Below are 18,376 nucleotides of genomic sequence, written 5' to 3' on the forward strand. Positions count from 1 at the left end.
CAAAACATGAGCACCACCATATATCTTTTAGTAACAAACTTGAAAGGACTACTGTATCTTGTTTTCATTAAAACAAAGAAGCATGACATTGTGAAGTCCTGCAAAGACAGTACAATATAATATTTGGGGCACAGACTCTGGAGATAAGCTGTCTAGTTTCAAAGTCCAGTTTTGCCACTTACTAGCTATGAAACCTCTGCAAGTTTTCTAACCTCTCTGTCCTCAGTTTCTTCATCTGTAAAAATGGGAATATAATTTACCTATCTCGCAAAGATTTTTGAGGACTGAGTTAACACATATTATGAACCAAAACTCATGCCTAGCAGGCAGTAAGTGTCCTTTAACTGCTATCTCTGATACCATTTGTCCAAAACGTTTTGCCTGAAAATATGAATAACAACGGAATGGAATACTCACTTCTCTTTAAGAGGGAGTAATGGACAACTTGAAAAAAAAATTCCCATTGCCTGCTTCTTACTCACCTCACTTGACACATTAATTACTCAAGTTCAGGAACTGCTGCCCCTCAGCTCCATGTCACATATCCACTCACCTACATGACCACTCCACTTGGGCATCCAAAAGCCATGTTCAAAACTCAGCTCCTGACCTTCCCAGCCCTGCCTCCCCATGTGTTCCAGCCTCAGTCTTCCCCTTACAACTCAATCCAACCAGATGGAGCTCAGGCCAAAACCCTCAAAACCACCCTTGACTCCTCCTTTTCTCTAACGCCACCTCCAATCCATCAGTCAATACCACTGGCTAGACCTTAAAATTTACAGAGAATGCAATCACTTCTGATCCACTGGCACTACCATCTTTCACCTGGATCATAGCCATGGCCTCTAACTGGCTCCCTGGCTTCCATCCTTGGTTTCACCAGTCTATTTTACCAACACAGTGGCCAGCATGGTAATCCTTTAGAACAAAAGATCTGGTCACATTAAAACTCTCCAGCAGCTCAACCCTGTGTCCACCTCACTCCAGCACACAGCCCTGGGCTGTTCTTCAAATACTCCAGACACACTCCTGTCTCTGTACCTTTACACATGTGGGTCCCTCTGCCCAGAAGGCTCCATTCCCAGGTGGTCATATGACTTGCTTCTCTGCCTTCTTCCAGGATTTGCTCAGAGGCCAACTTATTTAAAAATGTCTAATCCCTTCCACTTCCATACCTCCTGGAGCATTCACTATCTCTATTTTCAGAACAAAAATCTCTTTTAAGGTTTTTCTTCATAGTACTTCTGTTCTTATAACAGACTATTTATTTATTTACTTACTGCCTGCACCCCCCTGCCCCTAGAAGGGTCCAGATTTTTGTTTTTTTTCCCCTGCTGGAATATACCAGAGTACTTAGGACATAGTACACACTCAACAATATCTGTATATTTACCATTTCCCACATGGACACAGGTATCTGTAAGGTAAATCCCAAGAAGCAGAATTTTAGGGCCTAGGCACCTGTGATTTTTAAGAGATTGCTAAGATACCTTTCATGGAGGCTGTATCAAGATATACCCCCCAAAATGGTCTGTGTGTTACAGGTAACTCTCATTTACAGAATAAATACATTTCAATAAAATTAGGTTATACAGTAAATTAATGAAACTCATAAAAGGCTGAAACAATATTTTGTATTTTGCAAGTTCTAAGCTCTGTAAAATGATACTCAAAATAGTCTTTAAAACAATAGGCTTTATTTTAAATGGTCAAATAGAATAAGGTTTTTACTTCCTGTGATAACTGACTAGATCATTTTTTAGGTTTAAGATTTATGTAATTATATTTAATAAGTAAACTATAAAATTTTTAAAATTTAATGTTAACATTACTGAGCTATAGATCAATCTAGGTCTTATTTCTATTCTTCCAGCTTTATGGTTCTAAGTCTTGATTTCTCTTTGCACTGATTTCTAAATTTACACAAAGGAGATATTTGTATCATCGTTCATCATATAATTTTAAGTCTGACAAAGTTAGACTGAAATACTTAGCAGAAACATGACAGTCTTCATTTACTGATACTGTAAGGTTCATTTTATGATTAAACTGTTATCCAGTAGTAAGTGATGTACTTCCTGACAAACTTCCTGTGGAATAACTGTGACTGCAGTCTTACCTCATGGTCTGGGTTTGGGATATTTTCCAGTATCATTTTTGCCTGCTGAAAGTGCTTACTAGCTGCCACATACAGTTCTGGAGACTGAGGAGGAGGGCTATATTTATTGAGGTCAGACATTTCCTAAAAAGGAAGAAATACTATTATTTAAAGTATGTTTAATATGAAAAAACTCTAAAATACCTTTTTAAATTAAAGAATTCTACATTGATTATCCATTCACATATGGACACTAAAGCAAAGACTCTGCATGTCCTGGTTTTTTCCTATTCAATTTTCAACCTTCATATACCACACTTCATATTATTCTCATATTTAAATAACTGTTAATGTGATGTGTATACCCTACAAAGTCAAATAATATTCGTACTATTTAAAACTGCTATTTCATCCCTTTATCTCACTGGTCCAATAATAGTTTCACTTGACTATTTTAGCAAAATGGATAGGTACAAATAGCACATCTCCAAGAAGGTCTAAGACTAAATATTTTGCAATTATTCTAAGGAGCAGGTTCACCTTGAACTGCAGATAGTGCACTGGTGGTGGTGTCATTACACTGTTGAATGGAGCAAATCTGTGCTCATATCGAACTTGTTCACTATCAAGCTCAAACTTGGGTTTTCGTACTTTGCCATCCATGTCAAAAGCTACCATGGTCTACAATACAAAGAGAGAGAAAGATGATAACAATATGAAAATGTGAAGATCCTCATTAATAGAGAGCAGAAAATAAGAAACAGCTATTTATACACAGTTAATCAAAACAAGGCTCAGAAATCAAGAACAGGAAAAGAAAAACGAGCTTTAATATTCATTTTGACATTCTGCACCATCTTTTATATGAAAAATGTTCATGTTCCAGTGTCTAATATTTTAATTTTCCCAGTGAAATTGTACCACATGCACATTCTTCTTCTTAAGGCTTTTGTAACAGCTTTGAAAACTTCAAGTAAAAGCTCTGGAAGAAAAAGTAATATATCATTTCTATAAGAAAAGCACTGATCCTGTTTTCCAAACAGAATTCCATGTTCTATTTTATGTATTTTACTGTTTCCTTGAGTTACTATATCCTGAAAATGCCTGCTTTGCTTAAATTAAGCCTTTCATTGTGGAGCTTGCCCCTTTCCTAACATACTTCTAAAAAAAATCTGGAACCCATCTCTTCCAAGAAACCTTTTCTGATCATCAATCAGAAGTAAACTCTTCCCTCTCTTAGTATCTATGCCACATATATGTCATCTGGTCTAACATTAACTAGGCACTTGAGACAAGGATCACATCAGATTAGACTTGGTATCTCACCTAGTACAAGACATCTGATATATGACAAATGTTCAGTATTTGTTGAACAAATTAATAAAACCACTAGACTTGGATAAAAGGTCATTTTTAAGCAGACAATTAGTAAAAATGAAGGTTAAATTAGAACCTAGAATCATAGGAGAGTTCATTTTAGTTAAATAATAAAACAGCAATGTAGCAACTTACTTTAAACATTCCAGCACACATGTTCTGATATGCCTGGCTCATTGTGATCTCTCGGCTCAATGGGCGAACTATAATTAGAAAGAAAATTATCCAAATTCTTTTCCCTCCTCCTCTCGCATTACTGCAGAAGAAATTAAATTTTAAAAAAATCTTGTATCTTGTTTACCAAATTGAAGTATTAAAAAGTTTGTTCCCACAGGCTAAATTTTATGGCCCAAGTCTACAAATAGTAAAATAGGGCTAAGGTTAAACAGTAATTGTGTTTCCAAAACCATAAGATTTCAGTATAAGGTTAATTGTAATTTTTTCTCAAGTCACAATACAGAGAGAATTTCTTATTACAGAAAAGCCATGAGTATAGTCATTTAATGACCCACTCAAACTGTTGAATCTGAAGGGAACACAAAGCACTATTTTTAATGATTGTAGTCTATCTGTATCAGCCCATGAGTGATTAATAGGGTAGTCCCCTGGAAACATTTCTTTCTTCTCATGGTGCTTGGGCAGTGTATGATCATCTTTCTGTTTGACTGTAACAGCACCACTCCAGATTTCCTTCTTTCCTGAGCTATCAGCCTTCTGTCAAAAGAGTATCAACAGTCTCCTGCTGTCTTGTTCCTTATCTTATTCCATGTGGTTACTGCTTTTTGTCCTAAGGTCCTTTGACACATGAAATAGGAAAGAAGTAAAAGAAAAGCAAGGAAAGAAACCGAAAGGATTCTACACTAATACTGTGACTCAGTTTCTACCCCAGTATCTTCTGGAGAGAAGGTGAGTGAGTGAGTGAGTGAAAGCTGCTCAGTTGTGTCTGACTCTTTGAGACCCCATCGATTGCAGCCTGCCAGGCTCCTCTGTCCATGGAATTCTTGGCCAGAATACTGAAATGGGTAGCCATTCCCTTCGCCAGGGATCTTCCCAACCCAGGGATTGAACCCAGGTCTTCCGCACTGCAGGCGGATTCTTTACCAGCTGAGCCACCAGGGAAGAGAAGATGGGTGAGAATAAAAATATAATGACTAATTCATCCATTATTTGATGAAATTAAAGTGCATTCCAGTGTTACTTATTTCTTAAGTTTAAAAATAATTCACATCACCTTTCTTCTTTTTTTTTGTTTTTTTACTACTACGGCCTTTCTGCTGCTCTTCCATTATCCTTTCCTCTGCCATCTGAGAGCCATCGGCACGACTTAATGTCGACATCAACCAGGCATAAAGAAATTCAGAGAGATACCTTAATGAAAAGAAAATGTCAGTTAATGATAGATGTCTAAATGAGATGGCCTGGTCAAACATGCTCTAGTACTAATAAAGAGAGATTTTTTTAATAATGGTTTAAAAGTTTTTTGTTTTAAAACAAGATTATTCAAATAGATAATTGATAGATTAAATCTTAAAAAAATGACCATTACAAATAATTAACTTTCCCTATCCTGTTGCTATACAATATGGAAAATTTCTTGTTGCCACACGATATGGAAAATATACTACAATGATGTAAGTTTTACAACTTTTCAAGATTTTTGGAGGGGGTACAAATCAGGGGTATAGGATTAACAGATACAAACTATTATACATAAAATAGATAAGCAACAAGGATTTACTGTATAGCACAGGGAATTACACTCATTATCATGTAATGACCTATAATTAAATATAATCTGTGAAAATACTGAATCATTATGCTATACACTTGAAACTAACACAATACTGTAGATTGACTATATTTCAATTAAAAAAGATTTCTTGGTAATTACATATATCAGTAAATCAAATGAATGTCCAGCAAATTGTTTTTACTCTATCAACATAGGTCACATTTCACCTAAACCTATTAAGGAATTTCTTATTTTCTTATTAATTACAAAAGGAAACAAATAAAGAACAAAAATTACATGCATTAGACAGAATGATTCTAAAACATTAAAAACATGCAAGCAATATAATTTACTTGAGCTTATTCAATAAAGAAATGTGAGACAGATTATCTCACCAGGTACTAAATTCTTGTAAGTTTAAAATGGCAAATACTACTTTCTCTTAGGCCAGAAAAATAGTTCAAATCTAGGACATAAATATATATTCCTTGAATAAAATTAAAGACCACAACTATATTAAATGAAAATCAAAGATTTATAAGAAATTTCGTGATCAAGTTTGTATGACACATTCCAAAAATTTCTCAAACAGTTATAAGGCAGGTTATACTGTTAAAACATGTTAAAAAAGAACATTTTAAAGCAAAGCCAGAGAACTCCCTGGCATCTGGTGGTTGGGACTTGGTGCTTTTACTTCATGGACCGTGTTCAGTCCCTGGTCAGGGAACTAAAATTCTGCAAGTCACACAGCACAGCCAGGAGAAAAAAAAGCAAAACAAATGAACAGATACACCTGGAATGACTTGGGCACTTCATTTTAATGCTAAACTGAGCACTATGCCTCCTGGCAGCTACAGCAAACCAGGAAATCTGAGTAGAAAAAGTATATAGAAAGTATGACTTCATCTGATTAAAAAAAGTATGTACTATGTGGAGAGAAAAGATTCCTGGCAATGAATTTAAGAAAAGCACTTATTATAGAATCCTTGTAAAAAACAAAAATGAATTTTTCCCCCATCACACTATAAAATGAGGGTCTGTAACCTACCTTAACTCAAAGGGATGATTTCTATAGAAAACTAATGCTACCTTCTACCTTTTGACTACCTAACCCAAGAACAGATGAGTAAAGGGGACAGCTGGCATAATTCAGGCCTTCCCTTTCATTTATCAGATATATCAACAAGCTTTTTATTAATTGCTTTATCAAAATAATATACAATTTTATCTAAAGAAAATCAAAGAGCTAATATTCTATACCAGTTCTCAACTGTGATCTCAGGACCAAAAGCAGTCTTACCAGCAAAGCAGTTACAAATGTGAATGATTGGGGGGGGGGGGGGGGGGGGGGGGGTCCTACCCTAGACCTACTAAACCAGGAACACCAGAACAGAGCCCAACAAGTTGCTTTCCAAGTGATTGTGATGCATGCTAAATTTAAGAATTATTGTTTTTTTTTTTTTAAACTGATTTTTAGGGTCCACATGCTTTAGGGATCACATTCAGGAAGATCAACAACAATACATATTTTATAAAAATGCTGGAGCCCAATCTGTAATACCAAAACTAAACAGCAGTTAAAACTAACATCAAAGTAGACCAGGATACTTAAAGCAGAAGTAAAATTTCTTTTGTTAGCAAGAAATGAATTTGCTCAAATATATAGGTAAATTTCTATTCAAGTATTTATCTGAATATAATTCATCTTGCCAATTCTGTGTGTCAAAGATCATATAAAAATTATATTTTGAGCAATCAAGAGCACAAAAGCTTCCAATCAGCTGTCTCAAACAACAAAACTTGAGCACAATCCTCTACAAAATGCCTTGTTTGAACAGGAGTGTGCAGTATGAATTAATGAAAAAAAAAAAAAATCCTAAGTAGCTATAACACCTGTTGGTAAGAGCTGTTACCTACATAAATGTTGGAGAATATACAAAATAATATTGTTCTCACATAACTATACTGATGCTCCAATTCATTTTCATAACCAAAAATTACCTGCTAAAAGCCCTAGCAATCATGACAACAAAACCATGTTAATGGTTATGCTGTTCCACTGCTAACTCTGTATGACCCTACGGACTACAGCACACCAGGCTTCCTTCCCTGTCCTTCACGATATCCCACAGTTTGCTTAGACACCTGTCCACTGAGTCAGTGATGCTAACCATGTCATCCTCCATCACCTCTTTTTCCTCCTGCTCTCAATCTTTCCCAGCATCAGGGTCTTTCCAGTGAATCAGCTCTTGGCATCAAGTGGCCAAAACATTGGAGCTTCAGTTTCAGTATCAATCCGTTCAATAAATATTCAGGGTTGATTTCCTTTAGGATTGGCTGGATTTATCGCCTTGCAGTCCAAGGGATTCTCAAGAGTCTTTCCCAGCATCAATTCGCTTGTGGTCAGCGTTCTTTATGCATGTCCAACTCTGAGATTCATTCGTGACTACTGGAAAAACCATAGCTTTGACTCTATGGACCTTTGTTGGCAAAGTGATGTCTCTGCTTTTTAATATGCTGTCTAGGTTTGTCGTAGCTTTCCTTCCAAGGAGAAAGCATCTTCAAATTTCATGGCTGCAGTCACCATCCTCAGTGATTTTGGAGCCCAAGAAAATAAAAATCTGTCCCTGTTTTCACGTCTTCCCCTTCTATTTGCCATGAAGTAATAGGACCGGATGCCATGATCTTAGTTTTTTGAATGTTGAGTTTTAAGCCAGCTTTTTCACTCTCCTCTTTCACCCTCATCAAGAGGCTCTTTAGTTCCTCTTCACTTTCTGCCATTAGAGTGGTATCACCTGCATATCTGAGGTTGTTGACATTTCTCCTAGCAATCTTAATTCCAGCTTGTGCTTCATCCATCCTGGCATTTCACGTGATGCAACTCTGCATATAAATTAAATTAGCAGGGTGACAATATACAGTATTTACATTCTCCTTTTCCAATTTTGAACTAGTCCATTGTTCCTTGTCTGGTTCTAATTGTTGCTTTTTGACTGCATACAGGGTTCTCAGGAGACAGGTAAGGTGGTCTGGTACCCCCACCTGTTTAAGAATTTTCCAGTTTGTTGTGATTCACACAAGTCAAAGGCTTTAGCGTAATCAATGAAGCAGAGTAGTTGTTTTTCTGGAATTCTTTTGCTTTTTTCATCATCCAACAAATCTTGGCAATTTGGTCTTTGGTTCTGCTACCTCTTCAAAATCTAGCCTGTACACTTAGAAGTTCTCAGTTGAGGTACTGCTGAAGCCTGGCTTGAAGGATTTGAGCATCACCTTGCTAGCATGTGAAATGAGTGCAACTGTATGGTAGTTTGAACATGCTTTGGCATTGCCCTTCTTTGGGACTGGAAGGACAATTGAGCTTTTCTAGTACTTTGGCCACTGCTAAGTTTTCCAAATTTGTTAACATTGAGTAAAGCACTTGAACAGCAATATCTTTTTGGATTTTAAAAAGATCAGCTGAAAAAAAAAATAAAAAGATCAGCTGGAATTTTATTACCCCCAGCAGCTTTGTAGTAATGCTTCCTGAGGCCCATGTGATTTCACAGTCCAGGATATCTGGCTCTAGGTGAGTGACCACACTATCACGGTTATCTAGGTCTAAGATCTTTTTTGGTATAGTTCTTCCATGTATTCTTGTCACCTCTTCTTAGTGTCTTCTGCTTCTGTTACTTACTGTGTCTGACCTTTACCATGCCCATCCTTGCATGAAATGTCCCCTTGATATCTCCAATTTTCTTGAAGAGATCTCTGGTGTTCTCCACTCTATTGTTTTCCTTTATTTCTTTGCACTGATCACTTAGGAAGGTTTGCTTATCTCTCCTTGCTACTCTCTGGAAATTTGCATTCAGCTGGGTGTATCTTTCTCTTTTGCCTTTCACTTCTCTTCTTTCCTCAGCTATTTGTAAAGTCTCCTTAGACAATCACTCTGCCTTCTTACATTTCCTTTTCTTTGGGGTGGTTCTGGTCACCAACCACCGTCCACATTCTTCAGGCACTCTGTCAACCAGATCTAATTCCCCGAATCTATTTGTCACCTCCACTGTATAATCATAAAGCACTGATTCAGGTCATAGCTGAATGGTCTGGTGGTTTTCCCTATTTTCTTCAATTTAAGTCTGAATTTGGCAATAAGGAGTTCATCCTTATTTAGTTCAAAGACTGGATCTTTGCCCCAGTCAGCTATAGGTCTTGTTTTTGTTGACTGTATAGAGCTTTCTCCATCTTGAGCTGCAAAAAATATAATCAATCTGATTTCAGTACTGACTATGTTGTGATATCCATGTGTAGTGTCATCTCTTGCACTGTTGGAAGAGGGTGTTTCCTATGACCAGCATGTTCTCTTGACAAAACTGTTAGCCTTTGCCCTGTTTCATTTGTACTCCAAGGCCAAAACTGCCTCTTACTCCAGGTATTTCTTGACTTCTTACTTTTGCATTCCAATCCCCTATATGAAAATGACATTTAATTATTTATTTTGGAATTAGTTTTACAAGGTCTTGGAGGTTTTTATAGAATTGTTCAATTTTAGCTTCTATGGCATTAGTGGTTGGGGCACAGACTTGGATTACTGTGATCTTGAATGGTTTGCCTTGGAAATGAACTGAGATTATCCTGTAGTTTTTGAGATTGCACCCAAGTACTCTATTCTGGACTCTTTTATTGACTGTGAGGGGCAGTCCAATTCTTCCAAGGGGTTCTTGCCCACAGTAGTAGATATAATGGTCCTCTGAATTAAACTCATCCGTCCCCATCCATTTTAGTTTACTGATCTCTAAGATGCTGATGTTCACTCTTGCCACCTCCTGCATGACCACATCCAATCTACTGTGATTCATGGACCTGACATTTCTGGTTCCTATGCAACACTGTTCTCTACAGCACTGGCAGCACTTGCCAAGGCCTAAACAGTGCTCATCTGTGGATGTGCAGGTGGTGAAAGTGACATTTGATGCTGCTGCTCTTCAGCTGGTTAAGTTGTGTCCAACTCTTGGAGACCCCATGGACGGCAGCACACCAGACTACTCTGTCTTCCACTATCTCATGGAGTTTGCTCAAACTCATGTCCACTGATTTGGTGATGCTATCCAACCATCTCATTCTTGGTTTTCCTCTTCTCCTTCCCTCAGTCTTTCCCAGTATCAGAGTCTTCCAGTGAGTCAGCTCTTTTCATCAGGTGGCCAAAGCATTGGAGCTTTAGTTTCAGCATCAGTCCTTCCAATGAATATCCAGGGTTGATTTCCTTTAGGATTGACTGTATTTATCTCCTTGCAGTCCAAGGGATTCTCAAGAGTCTTTCCCAAAACCACAGTTTGAAAGCATCAATTTTTCAGTGCTTCAGCCTTCTTTATGGTCCAACTCTGATCTGTACATGACTACTGGAAAAACCATAGCTTTGACTCTACAAACCTCTGTCAGCAAAGGGATGTCTCTGCTTTTTAATATGCTGTCTAGATTTGTCATAGCTTTTTTCCAAAGCAGCAAGCATATTTTAATTTTGTGGCTGCAGTCACCATCCTCAGTGATTTTAGAGCCCAAGAAAAGAAAAGTGCCACTGTTTCCATTTTTTCCCCATCTGTAATCCATGAAGTGATGGGACCAGATCTCAAGATCTTCATTTTTCTAATGTTGAATTTTAAGCCAACTTTTCCACTCTCCTCCTTCACCTTCATCAAGAGGCTCTTTAGTTCCTCTTCACTTTCTGTCATTAGCGTAGTATCATCTGCATATCTGAGGTTGTAGATATTTCTCTCAGCCACCTGTATTCCAGCTTGTAATTTATCCAGTCTGGCATTTCACATGATGTACTCTGCATACAGTTAAATAAACAGGGTGACAATACACAGCTTTGATGTACTCCTTCCCCAATTTGGAACCGGTCTGTTGTCCCATGTCCGGTTCTAACTGTTGCTTCTTGACCTGCACACAGGTTTCTCAGGAGGCAGGTAAGGTGTTCTGGTATTCCCATCTCTAACATGGATGCTGTTAATGGTGTGGAAAATAATTATTGTCCTGCCTCCACAGCATTGACTTCAGGGAATATATAATATTTTAAATTTTAAGTTACATAATTTAAAAATGAATTGAAAAGAATAACTATAATTAGATCTAATATACTAAACTTAGCTGTTTGTGATGGGTAACAATAGGTCATTTCTATTTTAAATTACAACTAAATTATTATACTTTACTAGACTAACAAAAAGATGCAAGATAGCTGAATTCATTTTAGATCTCAATTTTCTTACTTTATTTCTGTGACAGGTTTTTCATGTCTAAAATATTCTCAAGCATCCTCTTACTAGATATATCTCACCCCTAAGTGAAAGTAAAGAACTACTCTGCTGAAGATTACCTCTTGTAAACTTCTTCAAAGCTACTGAGACAAATCCTCAGGGCCAGTTTGCAACAGTTATACTCCCAATGATAATCTTAGCCATAATTTCTTCTCAGAAGGAAGATCTGGTTCACATTTTGAACTTTAATTCACTTAAGTACATTCCACAGCTAGTACCTAGCGTCACTGATGTCAGGGCAAAATGTATGTTAATTTTTCTCTTTGGAAACAGATAAAAGTCCATTAATCAATTTACTTTTAAGCACTTTATTAGTAATTTAAAAATAACGATTCAAATGGCAGAAAAAATGTATTTGTACACAGACACTTAAGATTTTTAAGATGATCTGGCTCTAATTTTCAACAGATATTCTTCAACTGTCCCACAACTAAAATTCAAATACAGTAATTAAAAAGAAACCTAAAATTACACTCTACAGATGCTCTCACAAATCTTATCTATCCCACCCACCGTCAATTTTAACTCCAATCATTCTCTTACCAATATATGTAATAATACTCGTGCATGCTGTAGAGCTCCAATTCGAAGCCACTTAGGAGATACTGTATCATAATTCGGAGGTTGTGGTAGAGGACCCAGGTACCCAAACAGGCCAAATGCTGCCTGTGGGGCTCCTGTTTCAGCAGCATAGTATGGAGGGCTGCATCAACCTTCTCTGCCTATCACAACAAAATGTCATTAGCATCAACTTGTTAAGGTAATGAAAGAATTACAAAAAATGTAACAGCTAAAAATAGCACACAAGCAGACAATGTAACTCTCACCACTTAAAAAATTCATACTTTAAAATGCACCTTTGGTAAGATCTACATTCAAACGTTTCTTTTCTGAAAGGATAATATTTATCTAAACACTTCCTAGATTAAAAAGACATCCATTTTACAGTATAAAAATAACTGGCTTCAGATCTATAGTTACATTATCAATGTGGCTGTTGTTCACATTTAAATGAAGACTAATATATTTTTATTACAATGCAAACTTACTCTACAGCTCTATACCTATTTCATAATTCATTAATTATAATAATTTAAAATGTTTTTTATTTATATTACTGTTCTATTTCTTTCTGTAAACTTTTCTTTGGTATATGTAACTGTTACATTTCAATGGAAAAGAAAATTCACCATATTAAAAAATTAAGTAGTCAAATTATTGTTTTAAAGAATTGTTTCTGAAAATCTAGTCAAAGTATATGAACTGCTTATTCTGGAAGGGAAGGCTTCTTTTTGGCTCTTACCTCATCCTGCAAGGTAGCAAATTCTTCAAGAATATGACCGAGTTTATCTCTCTGCCGAGCCCTGTTATGTCCATGGATCTGAATAAGACTACAGAATGGCTGTAATACACAATACGATTGTTAACTGTGTTTGTTAACAGTATAATTTATTAACTGTCAATATGAAATCTGCTGATACTAAAGAAAATTAACATTCCAAATTTTCAAAATCAGGTTTAAGGGAAAAAATGTTGTATATAACAATAATGCCTATGCATACTTACTACAAAGGTGTTTCTTTTAAAGGAACTCAATACTAGAAATTATTAATAGCCAGAGGAAAGTAATTGTTTACAAAACTTGCTCTCATATGGCAAAAATAATTCCTTCAATCTTTAGATATTTTTTCCACATATTCAAGAGCAGTTTCTTTTCTGCTTATTTCAAGTCAAAAGTTACTGTTCAAGCCAGACACTTCTGTGTGCTGCTTTAAATATACCAGAATGCCTAATAATTAGGTAAAGGCTAAAACCCAGAAAACCACAGTAAAGAATCTACCTGCAATGCAGGAGACCTGGGTTCAATCCCTGGGTTGAGAAGATCCCCTGGAGGAGAGAACGGCAATCCACTCCAGTATTCTTGCCTGGAGAATTAAGTGGACAGACAAGCCTTGCGGGCTACAGTCCACTGGATTGCAAAGAGTCAGACACGATTGTGTGACGAACACTTGTTCACTAAGGTTCTTTATCACTGTTTTTAATCTATTCAGTATTCTCATATAAAATACTGTAACAGTTTATGAATCAGACAACAGACAGGAATGCTCTGATTTAAGAAATATGCGTTTTAAGATTCTCTAAGGATAGTAATGACTTTACATTTGTATACTTTGACAGCTATTATCTCACTTAATCAACAAGTAGTCTGTAAGAGGTATCAAAGCAGTATTAACATTTCATTTTTTAAAGTTGGCAGGTTTATAAAAAAGTAAAGTGATCTGCCTGATAATGATAAAATGGCAGTTAATAAAAATAAAATCTGGTCTTTTATTGATTTTCCTTGCATCATACCATGCTATCTTATCCCACTTCCTCTTTACACACAAACACACATTTAGTAAATGGAATTGGGCAAAAAAGATATATAAAAAGCTTATAATTAAGAATGATTTATAATTAATTTGATCAACTATGAAGCTTTTATTTTTTTCAAATTATTTGAGATTTGAAAAAAGTTTATGATCTCATCAAAATTTGATAATTTTAGTTTTACTATAGTCCTCCTGGGTGGTTCAGATGGTAAAGAATCCATCGGCAATGCAGGAGACCCTGGTCTGATTCCTGCATGGGAAGATTCCCTATAGAAGTGATAGGCTATCCACTCCAGTATTCTTGGGCTTCCTTGGTAGCTTAGACAGTAAAGAATTGGCCTGGGCAATGCAGGAGCCCTGGGTTCCACCCCTGGATTGGAAAGATCCCCTGGAGGAGGGCATGGTAACCCACTCCAGTATTCTTGCCTGGAGAAACCCCATGGACAGAAGAGCCTGATGGGTTACAGTCCATGGGGTCACAAAGAGTTGGGCACATCTGAGCAACTAAGCACAGTACGTAATCCTGCGCATTAAAGCAGTACAAACATAAATGCCTGGGGATGTTACCCATATTTGTTATTTATAAGGTCAAAAGTAAGAAGAGTTTTTATGTCCTTTTTAAAAAAAAAAGTAAACTCCTTTCTTTCTGGATGGGGGTCATGGCTAATTCTGTTTCTGTTGTCCACAAGGGTTATGGTGAGAGGGCATCAGAAGGTGCCTCAGTATGTAACAAACTCGCAGGAAGACTACAGGTTATGAAGTTATCCACTTGAGTCTAAGAGGAGACAAAAATTTCCTACTTATTCAGGGAAAATGAATAAGAAACATTAGATGAAAAAACAGCACAAATTAATGCTATTGAAGATTTTTCACACCATAATCCACCACAACGATCCAAACTGAAGCTCTTACCCGAACACAGTGAGTAACAAAAGAGTCAATACAGTCCTTAGCCTGGTGATTATTATATAGGCAGCACCTGTAAAATAATGTAATATTCTTGTTATTCAAATTAAACTTTCTGGCCTACAAAAAGAAGCACTGGAGGTGCTACCAACACATAGGGAAGGTGGAAAAATGAGAAAATGGAAACAAATACATCATGAAGTTGAAGAGTGCTGGCATTAAATTAGGAAGTATTTCACTATTTGTTAGCCACATAATAAATGTGCAATATTTCCAGCTCCTTTAGTTCTGTACTTGGACAATTAAGTGCTGGATCCAATAAGATCAACAAAGAGGGAAAATTCTAAAGCTCTACTTTTTCTAATCCTATTGTAATATTCGTTATTTTCCTACAGGTGGTACCCTTGTGAACTGTACTTACAACAGTAATTATTTAAAAAATACTGTATAGAATCTGATTTTTTTCAAGATATACCCACATTTCCAGTCACTGGCCAAAATTATCACCTAGACATCCTGCTAGCACCTCATTGTCTATCCTCACAAACCAGTGAACCTGTGGCGCTCCTTATCTCAGTTAAAAGCATCGCTTAACTGAGAAAGGCTTTCCTGTTTAGTCTGGGAAGATCTGTTACCTGCCTGGCCCTGGAGGAAATACAAGAGCTGAAGAGATGGAAAGTGCTTTTCCCGCCTTTCCCTGATGTAGGAGGGCAGTAGCCTTTGCTCCTAAGGAGACAGGAAGGAGGAAACACTTCCTCTGGTGCACCAAAAGGAGCTGACAACTTGCTATTCCCAAGTGTTCGCCATAACTGAGCAACCTGACCACAACCTCAGAGATAGAACAGAATCATGACCATGTGGTAGAAAATGACACAGCAGGCAGCAGCCAAGAAAGAGAAGGCAGGACACCTGAAACAGGTGGCAGCAAAAGAGAAGTGCTGGAAGGTCCAAGGTAAGAAAATAGTTTAAGATGACAAAAATAAAGCACTTTAAAAAAAGGGACTTTCTGGATCCGAAAATTAGGATTTCTCAAGTTAAAAAAGTTAGTATGTGAAAGGATGCTCACAACAGCCTTGAGGATCAAGAGAATAACTTTCTTACAACACAGCAAAAATAGATGTCATGAGGAATACAGAGGAAAAAATCTACAAGACAGTATGCAAAAGAGCTCTTTTAAAAGAAAAGAACAAGACCAAAAGAAAGCAGGAGTCGCAATACTTATATCAGATAAAATACTTAAAGGAGGACATTACATAATGATCCAATGTTCAATCCAAGAAGAAGATATAACAATTATAAATATATATGCACCCAACATAGGAGCACTGCAATATGTAAGGCAATTGGTAACAAGTATGAAAGGGGAAATTAACAATAACACAATATAGTGGGAAACTTTAATACCCCACTCACAACTATGGATAGATCAACTAAACAGAAAATTAACGAGAAAATACAAACTTTAAATGACACAATGGACCAGCTAGACCTAACTGATATCTATAGGACATTTCACCCCAAAACAATCAATTTCACCTTTTTCTCAAGTGCACATGGAACCTTCTCCAGAATAGGTCACATCCTGGGCCACAAATCTAGCCTTGGTAAATTCAAAAAAACTGAAATCATTCCAGTCATCTTTTCTGACCACAATGCAGTAAAATTAGATCTCAATTACAGGAAAAAAACTATTAAAAATTCAAACATATGGAGGCTAAATAACACGCTTCTGAATAACCAACAAATCATAGAATAAATCAAAAAAGAAATCAAAATATGCATAGAAATGAATGAAAATGAAAACACAACAACCCAAAACCTATGGGACACTGTAAAAGCAGTGCTAAGGGGAAGGTTCATAGCAATACAGGCTTACCTCGAGAAAAAAGAAGAAAGTCAAATAACCTAACTGTACACCTAAAGCAACTAGAGAAGGAAGAAATGAAGAACCCCAGGGTTAGTAGAAGGAAAGAAATCTTAAAAATTAGGGCAGAAATAAATGCAAAAGAAACAAAGGAGACCACGGAAAAATCAACAAAGCTAAAAGCTAGTTTTTTGAAAAGTAAAACTGACAAGTTACTCTTGATGAGTTAGCAGACTCATCAAGAAACAAAGGGAGAAGAATCAAATCAACAAAATTAGAAATGAAAATGGAGAGATCACAACAGACAACACTGAAATACAAAGGATTATAAGAGACTACTACCAGCAGCTATATGCCAATAAAATGGACTACTTGGAAGAAATGGACAAATTCTCAGAAAAGTATAACTTTCCAAAACTGAACCAGGAAGAAATAGAAGATCTTAACAGACCCATCACAAGCAAGGAAATCGAAACTGTAATCAGAAATCTTCCAGCAAACAAAAGCCCAAGACCAGATGGCTTCACAGCTGAATTCTACCAAAAATTTAGAGAAAAGAGCTAACACCTATCTTACTCAAGCTCTTCCAGAAAATTGCAGAAGGTAAACTTCCAAACTCATTCTATGAGGCCACCCTAAATTCCAAAACCAGACAAAGATGCCACAAAAAAAGAAAACTACAGGCTAATATCACTGATGAACATAGATGCAAAAATCCTTAACAAAATTCTAGCAAACAGAATCCAACAACATATTAAAAAGATCATACATGATGACCAATTGGGCTTTATCCCAGGAATGCAAGGATTCCTTACTATCTGCAAGTCAATCAATGTAATACACCACATTAACAAATTGAAAGATAAAAACCGTATGATTATCTCACCAGAAGCAGAAAAAGCATATGACAAAATTCAACATCCATTTATGATAAAAACTCTCCAGAAAGCAGGCATAGAAGGAACATACCTCAACATAATAAAAGCTATATATGACAAACCCACAGCAAACATTATCCTCAATGGTGAAAAATTGAAAGCACTTCCCCTAAAGTCAGGAACAAGGGTGCCCACTCTCACCACTACTATTCAACATAGTTTTGGAAGTGTTGGCCACAGCAATCAGAGCAGAAAAAGAAATAAAAGGAATCAAGATAGGAAAAGAAGAAGTAAAGCTCTCACTGTTTGCAGACGACATGATCCTCTACATAGAAAACCCTAAAGACTCTACCAGAAAATTACTAGAGCTAATCAACGAATATAGTAAAGTTGCAAGATATAAAATTAACACACAGAAATCCCTTGCATTCCTCTACACTAACTAGTACAGCCACTATGGAGAACAGTGTGGAGATTTCTTAAAAAACTGGAAATAGAACTGACATATGACCCAGCAATCCCACTCCTGGGCACAGACACCAAGGAAACCAGATCTGAAAGGGACACATGTACCCCAATGTTCACCACAGCACTGTTTATAATAGCCAGGACATGGAAGCGACCTAGATGCCTATCAGCAGACGAATCGATAAGAAAGCTATGGTACATATACACAATGGAATATTGCTCAGCCATTAAAAAGAATACATTTGAATCGATTCTAATGAGATGGATGAAACTGGAGCCCACTATACAGAGTGAAGTAAGCCAGAAAGATAAACACCAATACAGTATACTAAGGCATATATACGGAATTTAGAAAGATGGTAACGATAACCCTATATGCAAGACAGAA

The 18,376-nt window shown here is 36.6% G+C and overlaps 1 protein-coding gene across 6 annotated transcripts in view; it reads right to left on the reverse strand.

The window, feature by feature from the left end:
* NAA35 (N-alpha-acetyltransferase 35, NatC auxiliary subunit) overlaps nt 1-18,376 on the reverse strand; it is a 92,049-nt gene that overhangs the window by 1,467 nt on the left and 72,206 nt on the right. For 5 of the 6 annotated variants that reach the window (XM_020882189.2, XM_020882188.2, XM_020882191.2 and 2 more), the window contains 7 exons: nt 14,785-14,851; nt 12,804-12,902; nt 12,044-12,222; nt 4,707-4,843; nt 3,611-3,678; nt 2,639-2,779; nt 2,120-2,242 (listed from right to left, as the gene is read on the reverse strand). In XM_020882189.2, coding sequence (XP_020737848.2) covers nt 2,120-2,242; nt 2,639-2,779; nt 3,611-3,678; nt 4,707-4,843; nt 12,044-12,222; nt 12,804-12,902; nt 14,785-14,851 — 814 coding nt within the window. Of the gene's footprint in view, nt 1-2,119; nt 2,243-2,638; nt 2,780-2,904; nt 3,081-3,610; nt 3,679-4,706; nt 4,844-12,043; nt 12,223-12,803; nt 12,903-14,784; nt 14,852-18,376 lie in introns of those variants that run through there. The other variant, XM_070459530.1, reaches the window with a different exon arrangement.

This window comes from Odocoileus virginianus, chromosome 31 (assembly GCF_023699985.2).
Source record: "Odocoileus virginianus isolate 20LAN1187 ecotype Illinois chromosome 31, Ovbor_1.2, whole genome shotgun sequence".
NCBI classification, from domain to species: Eukaryota; Metazoa; Chordata; class Mammalia; order Artiodactyla; family Cervidae; genus Odocoileus; species Odocoileus virginianus.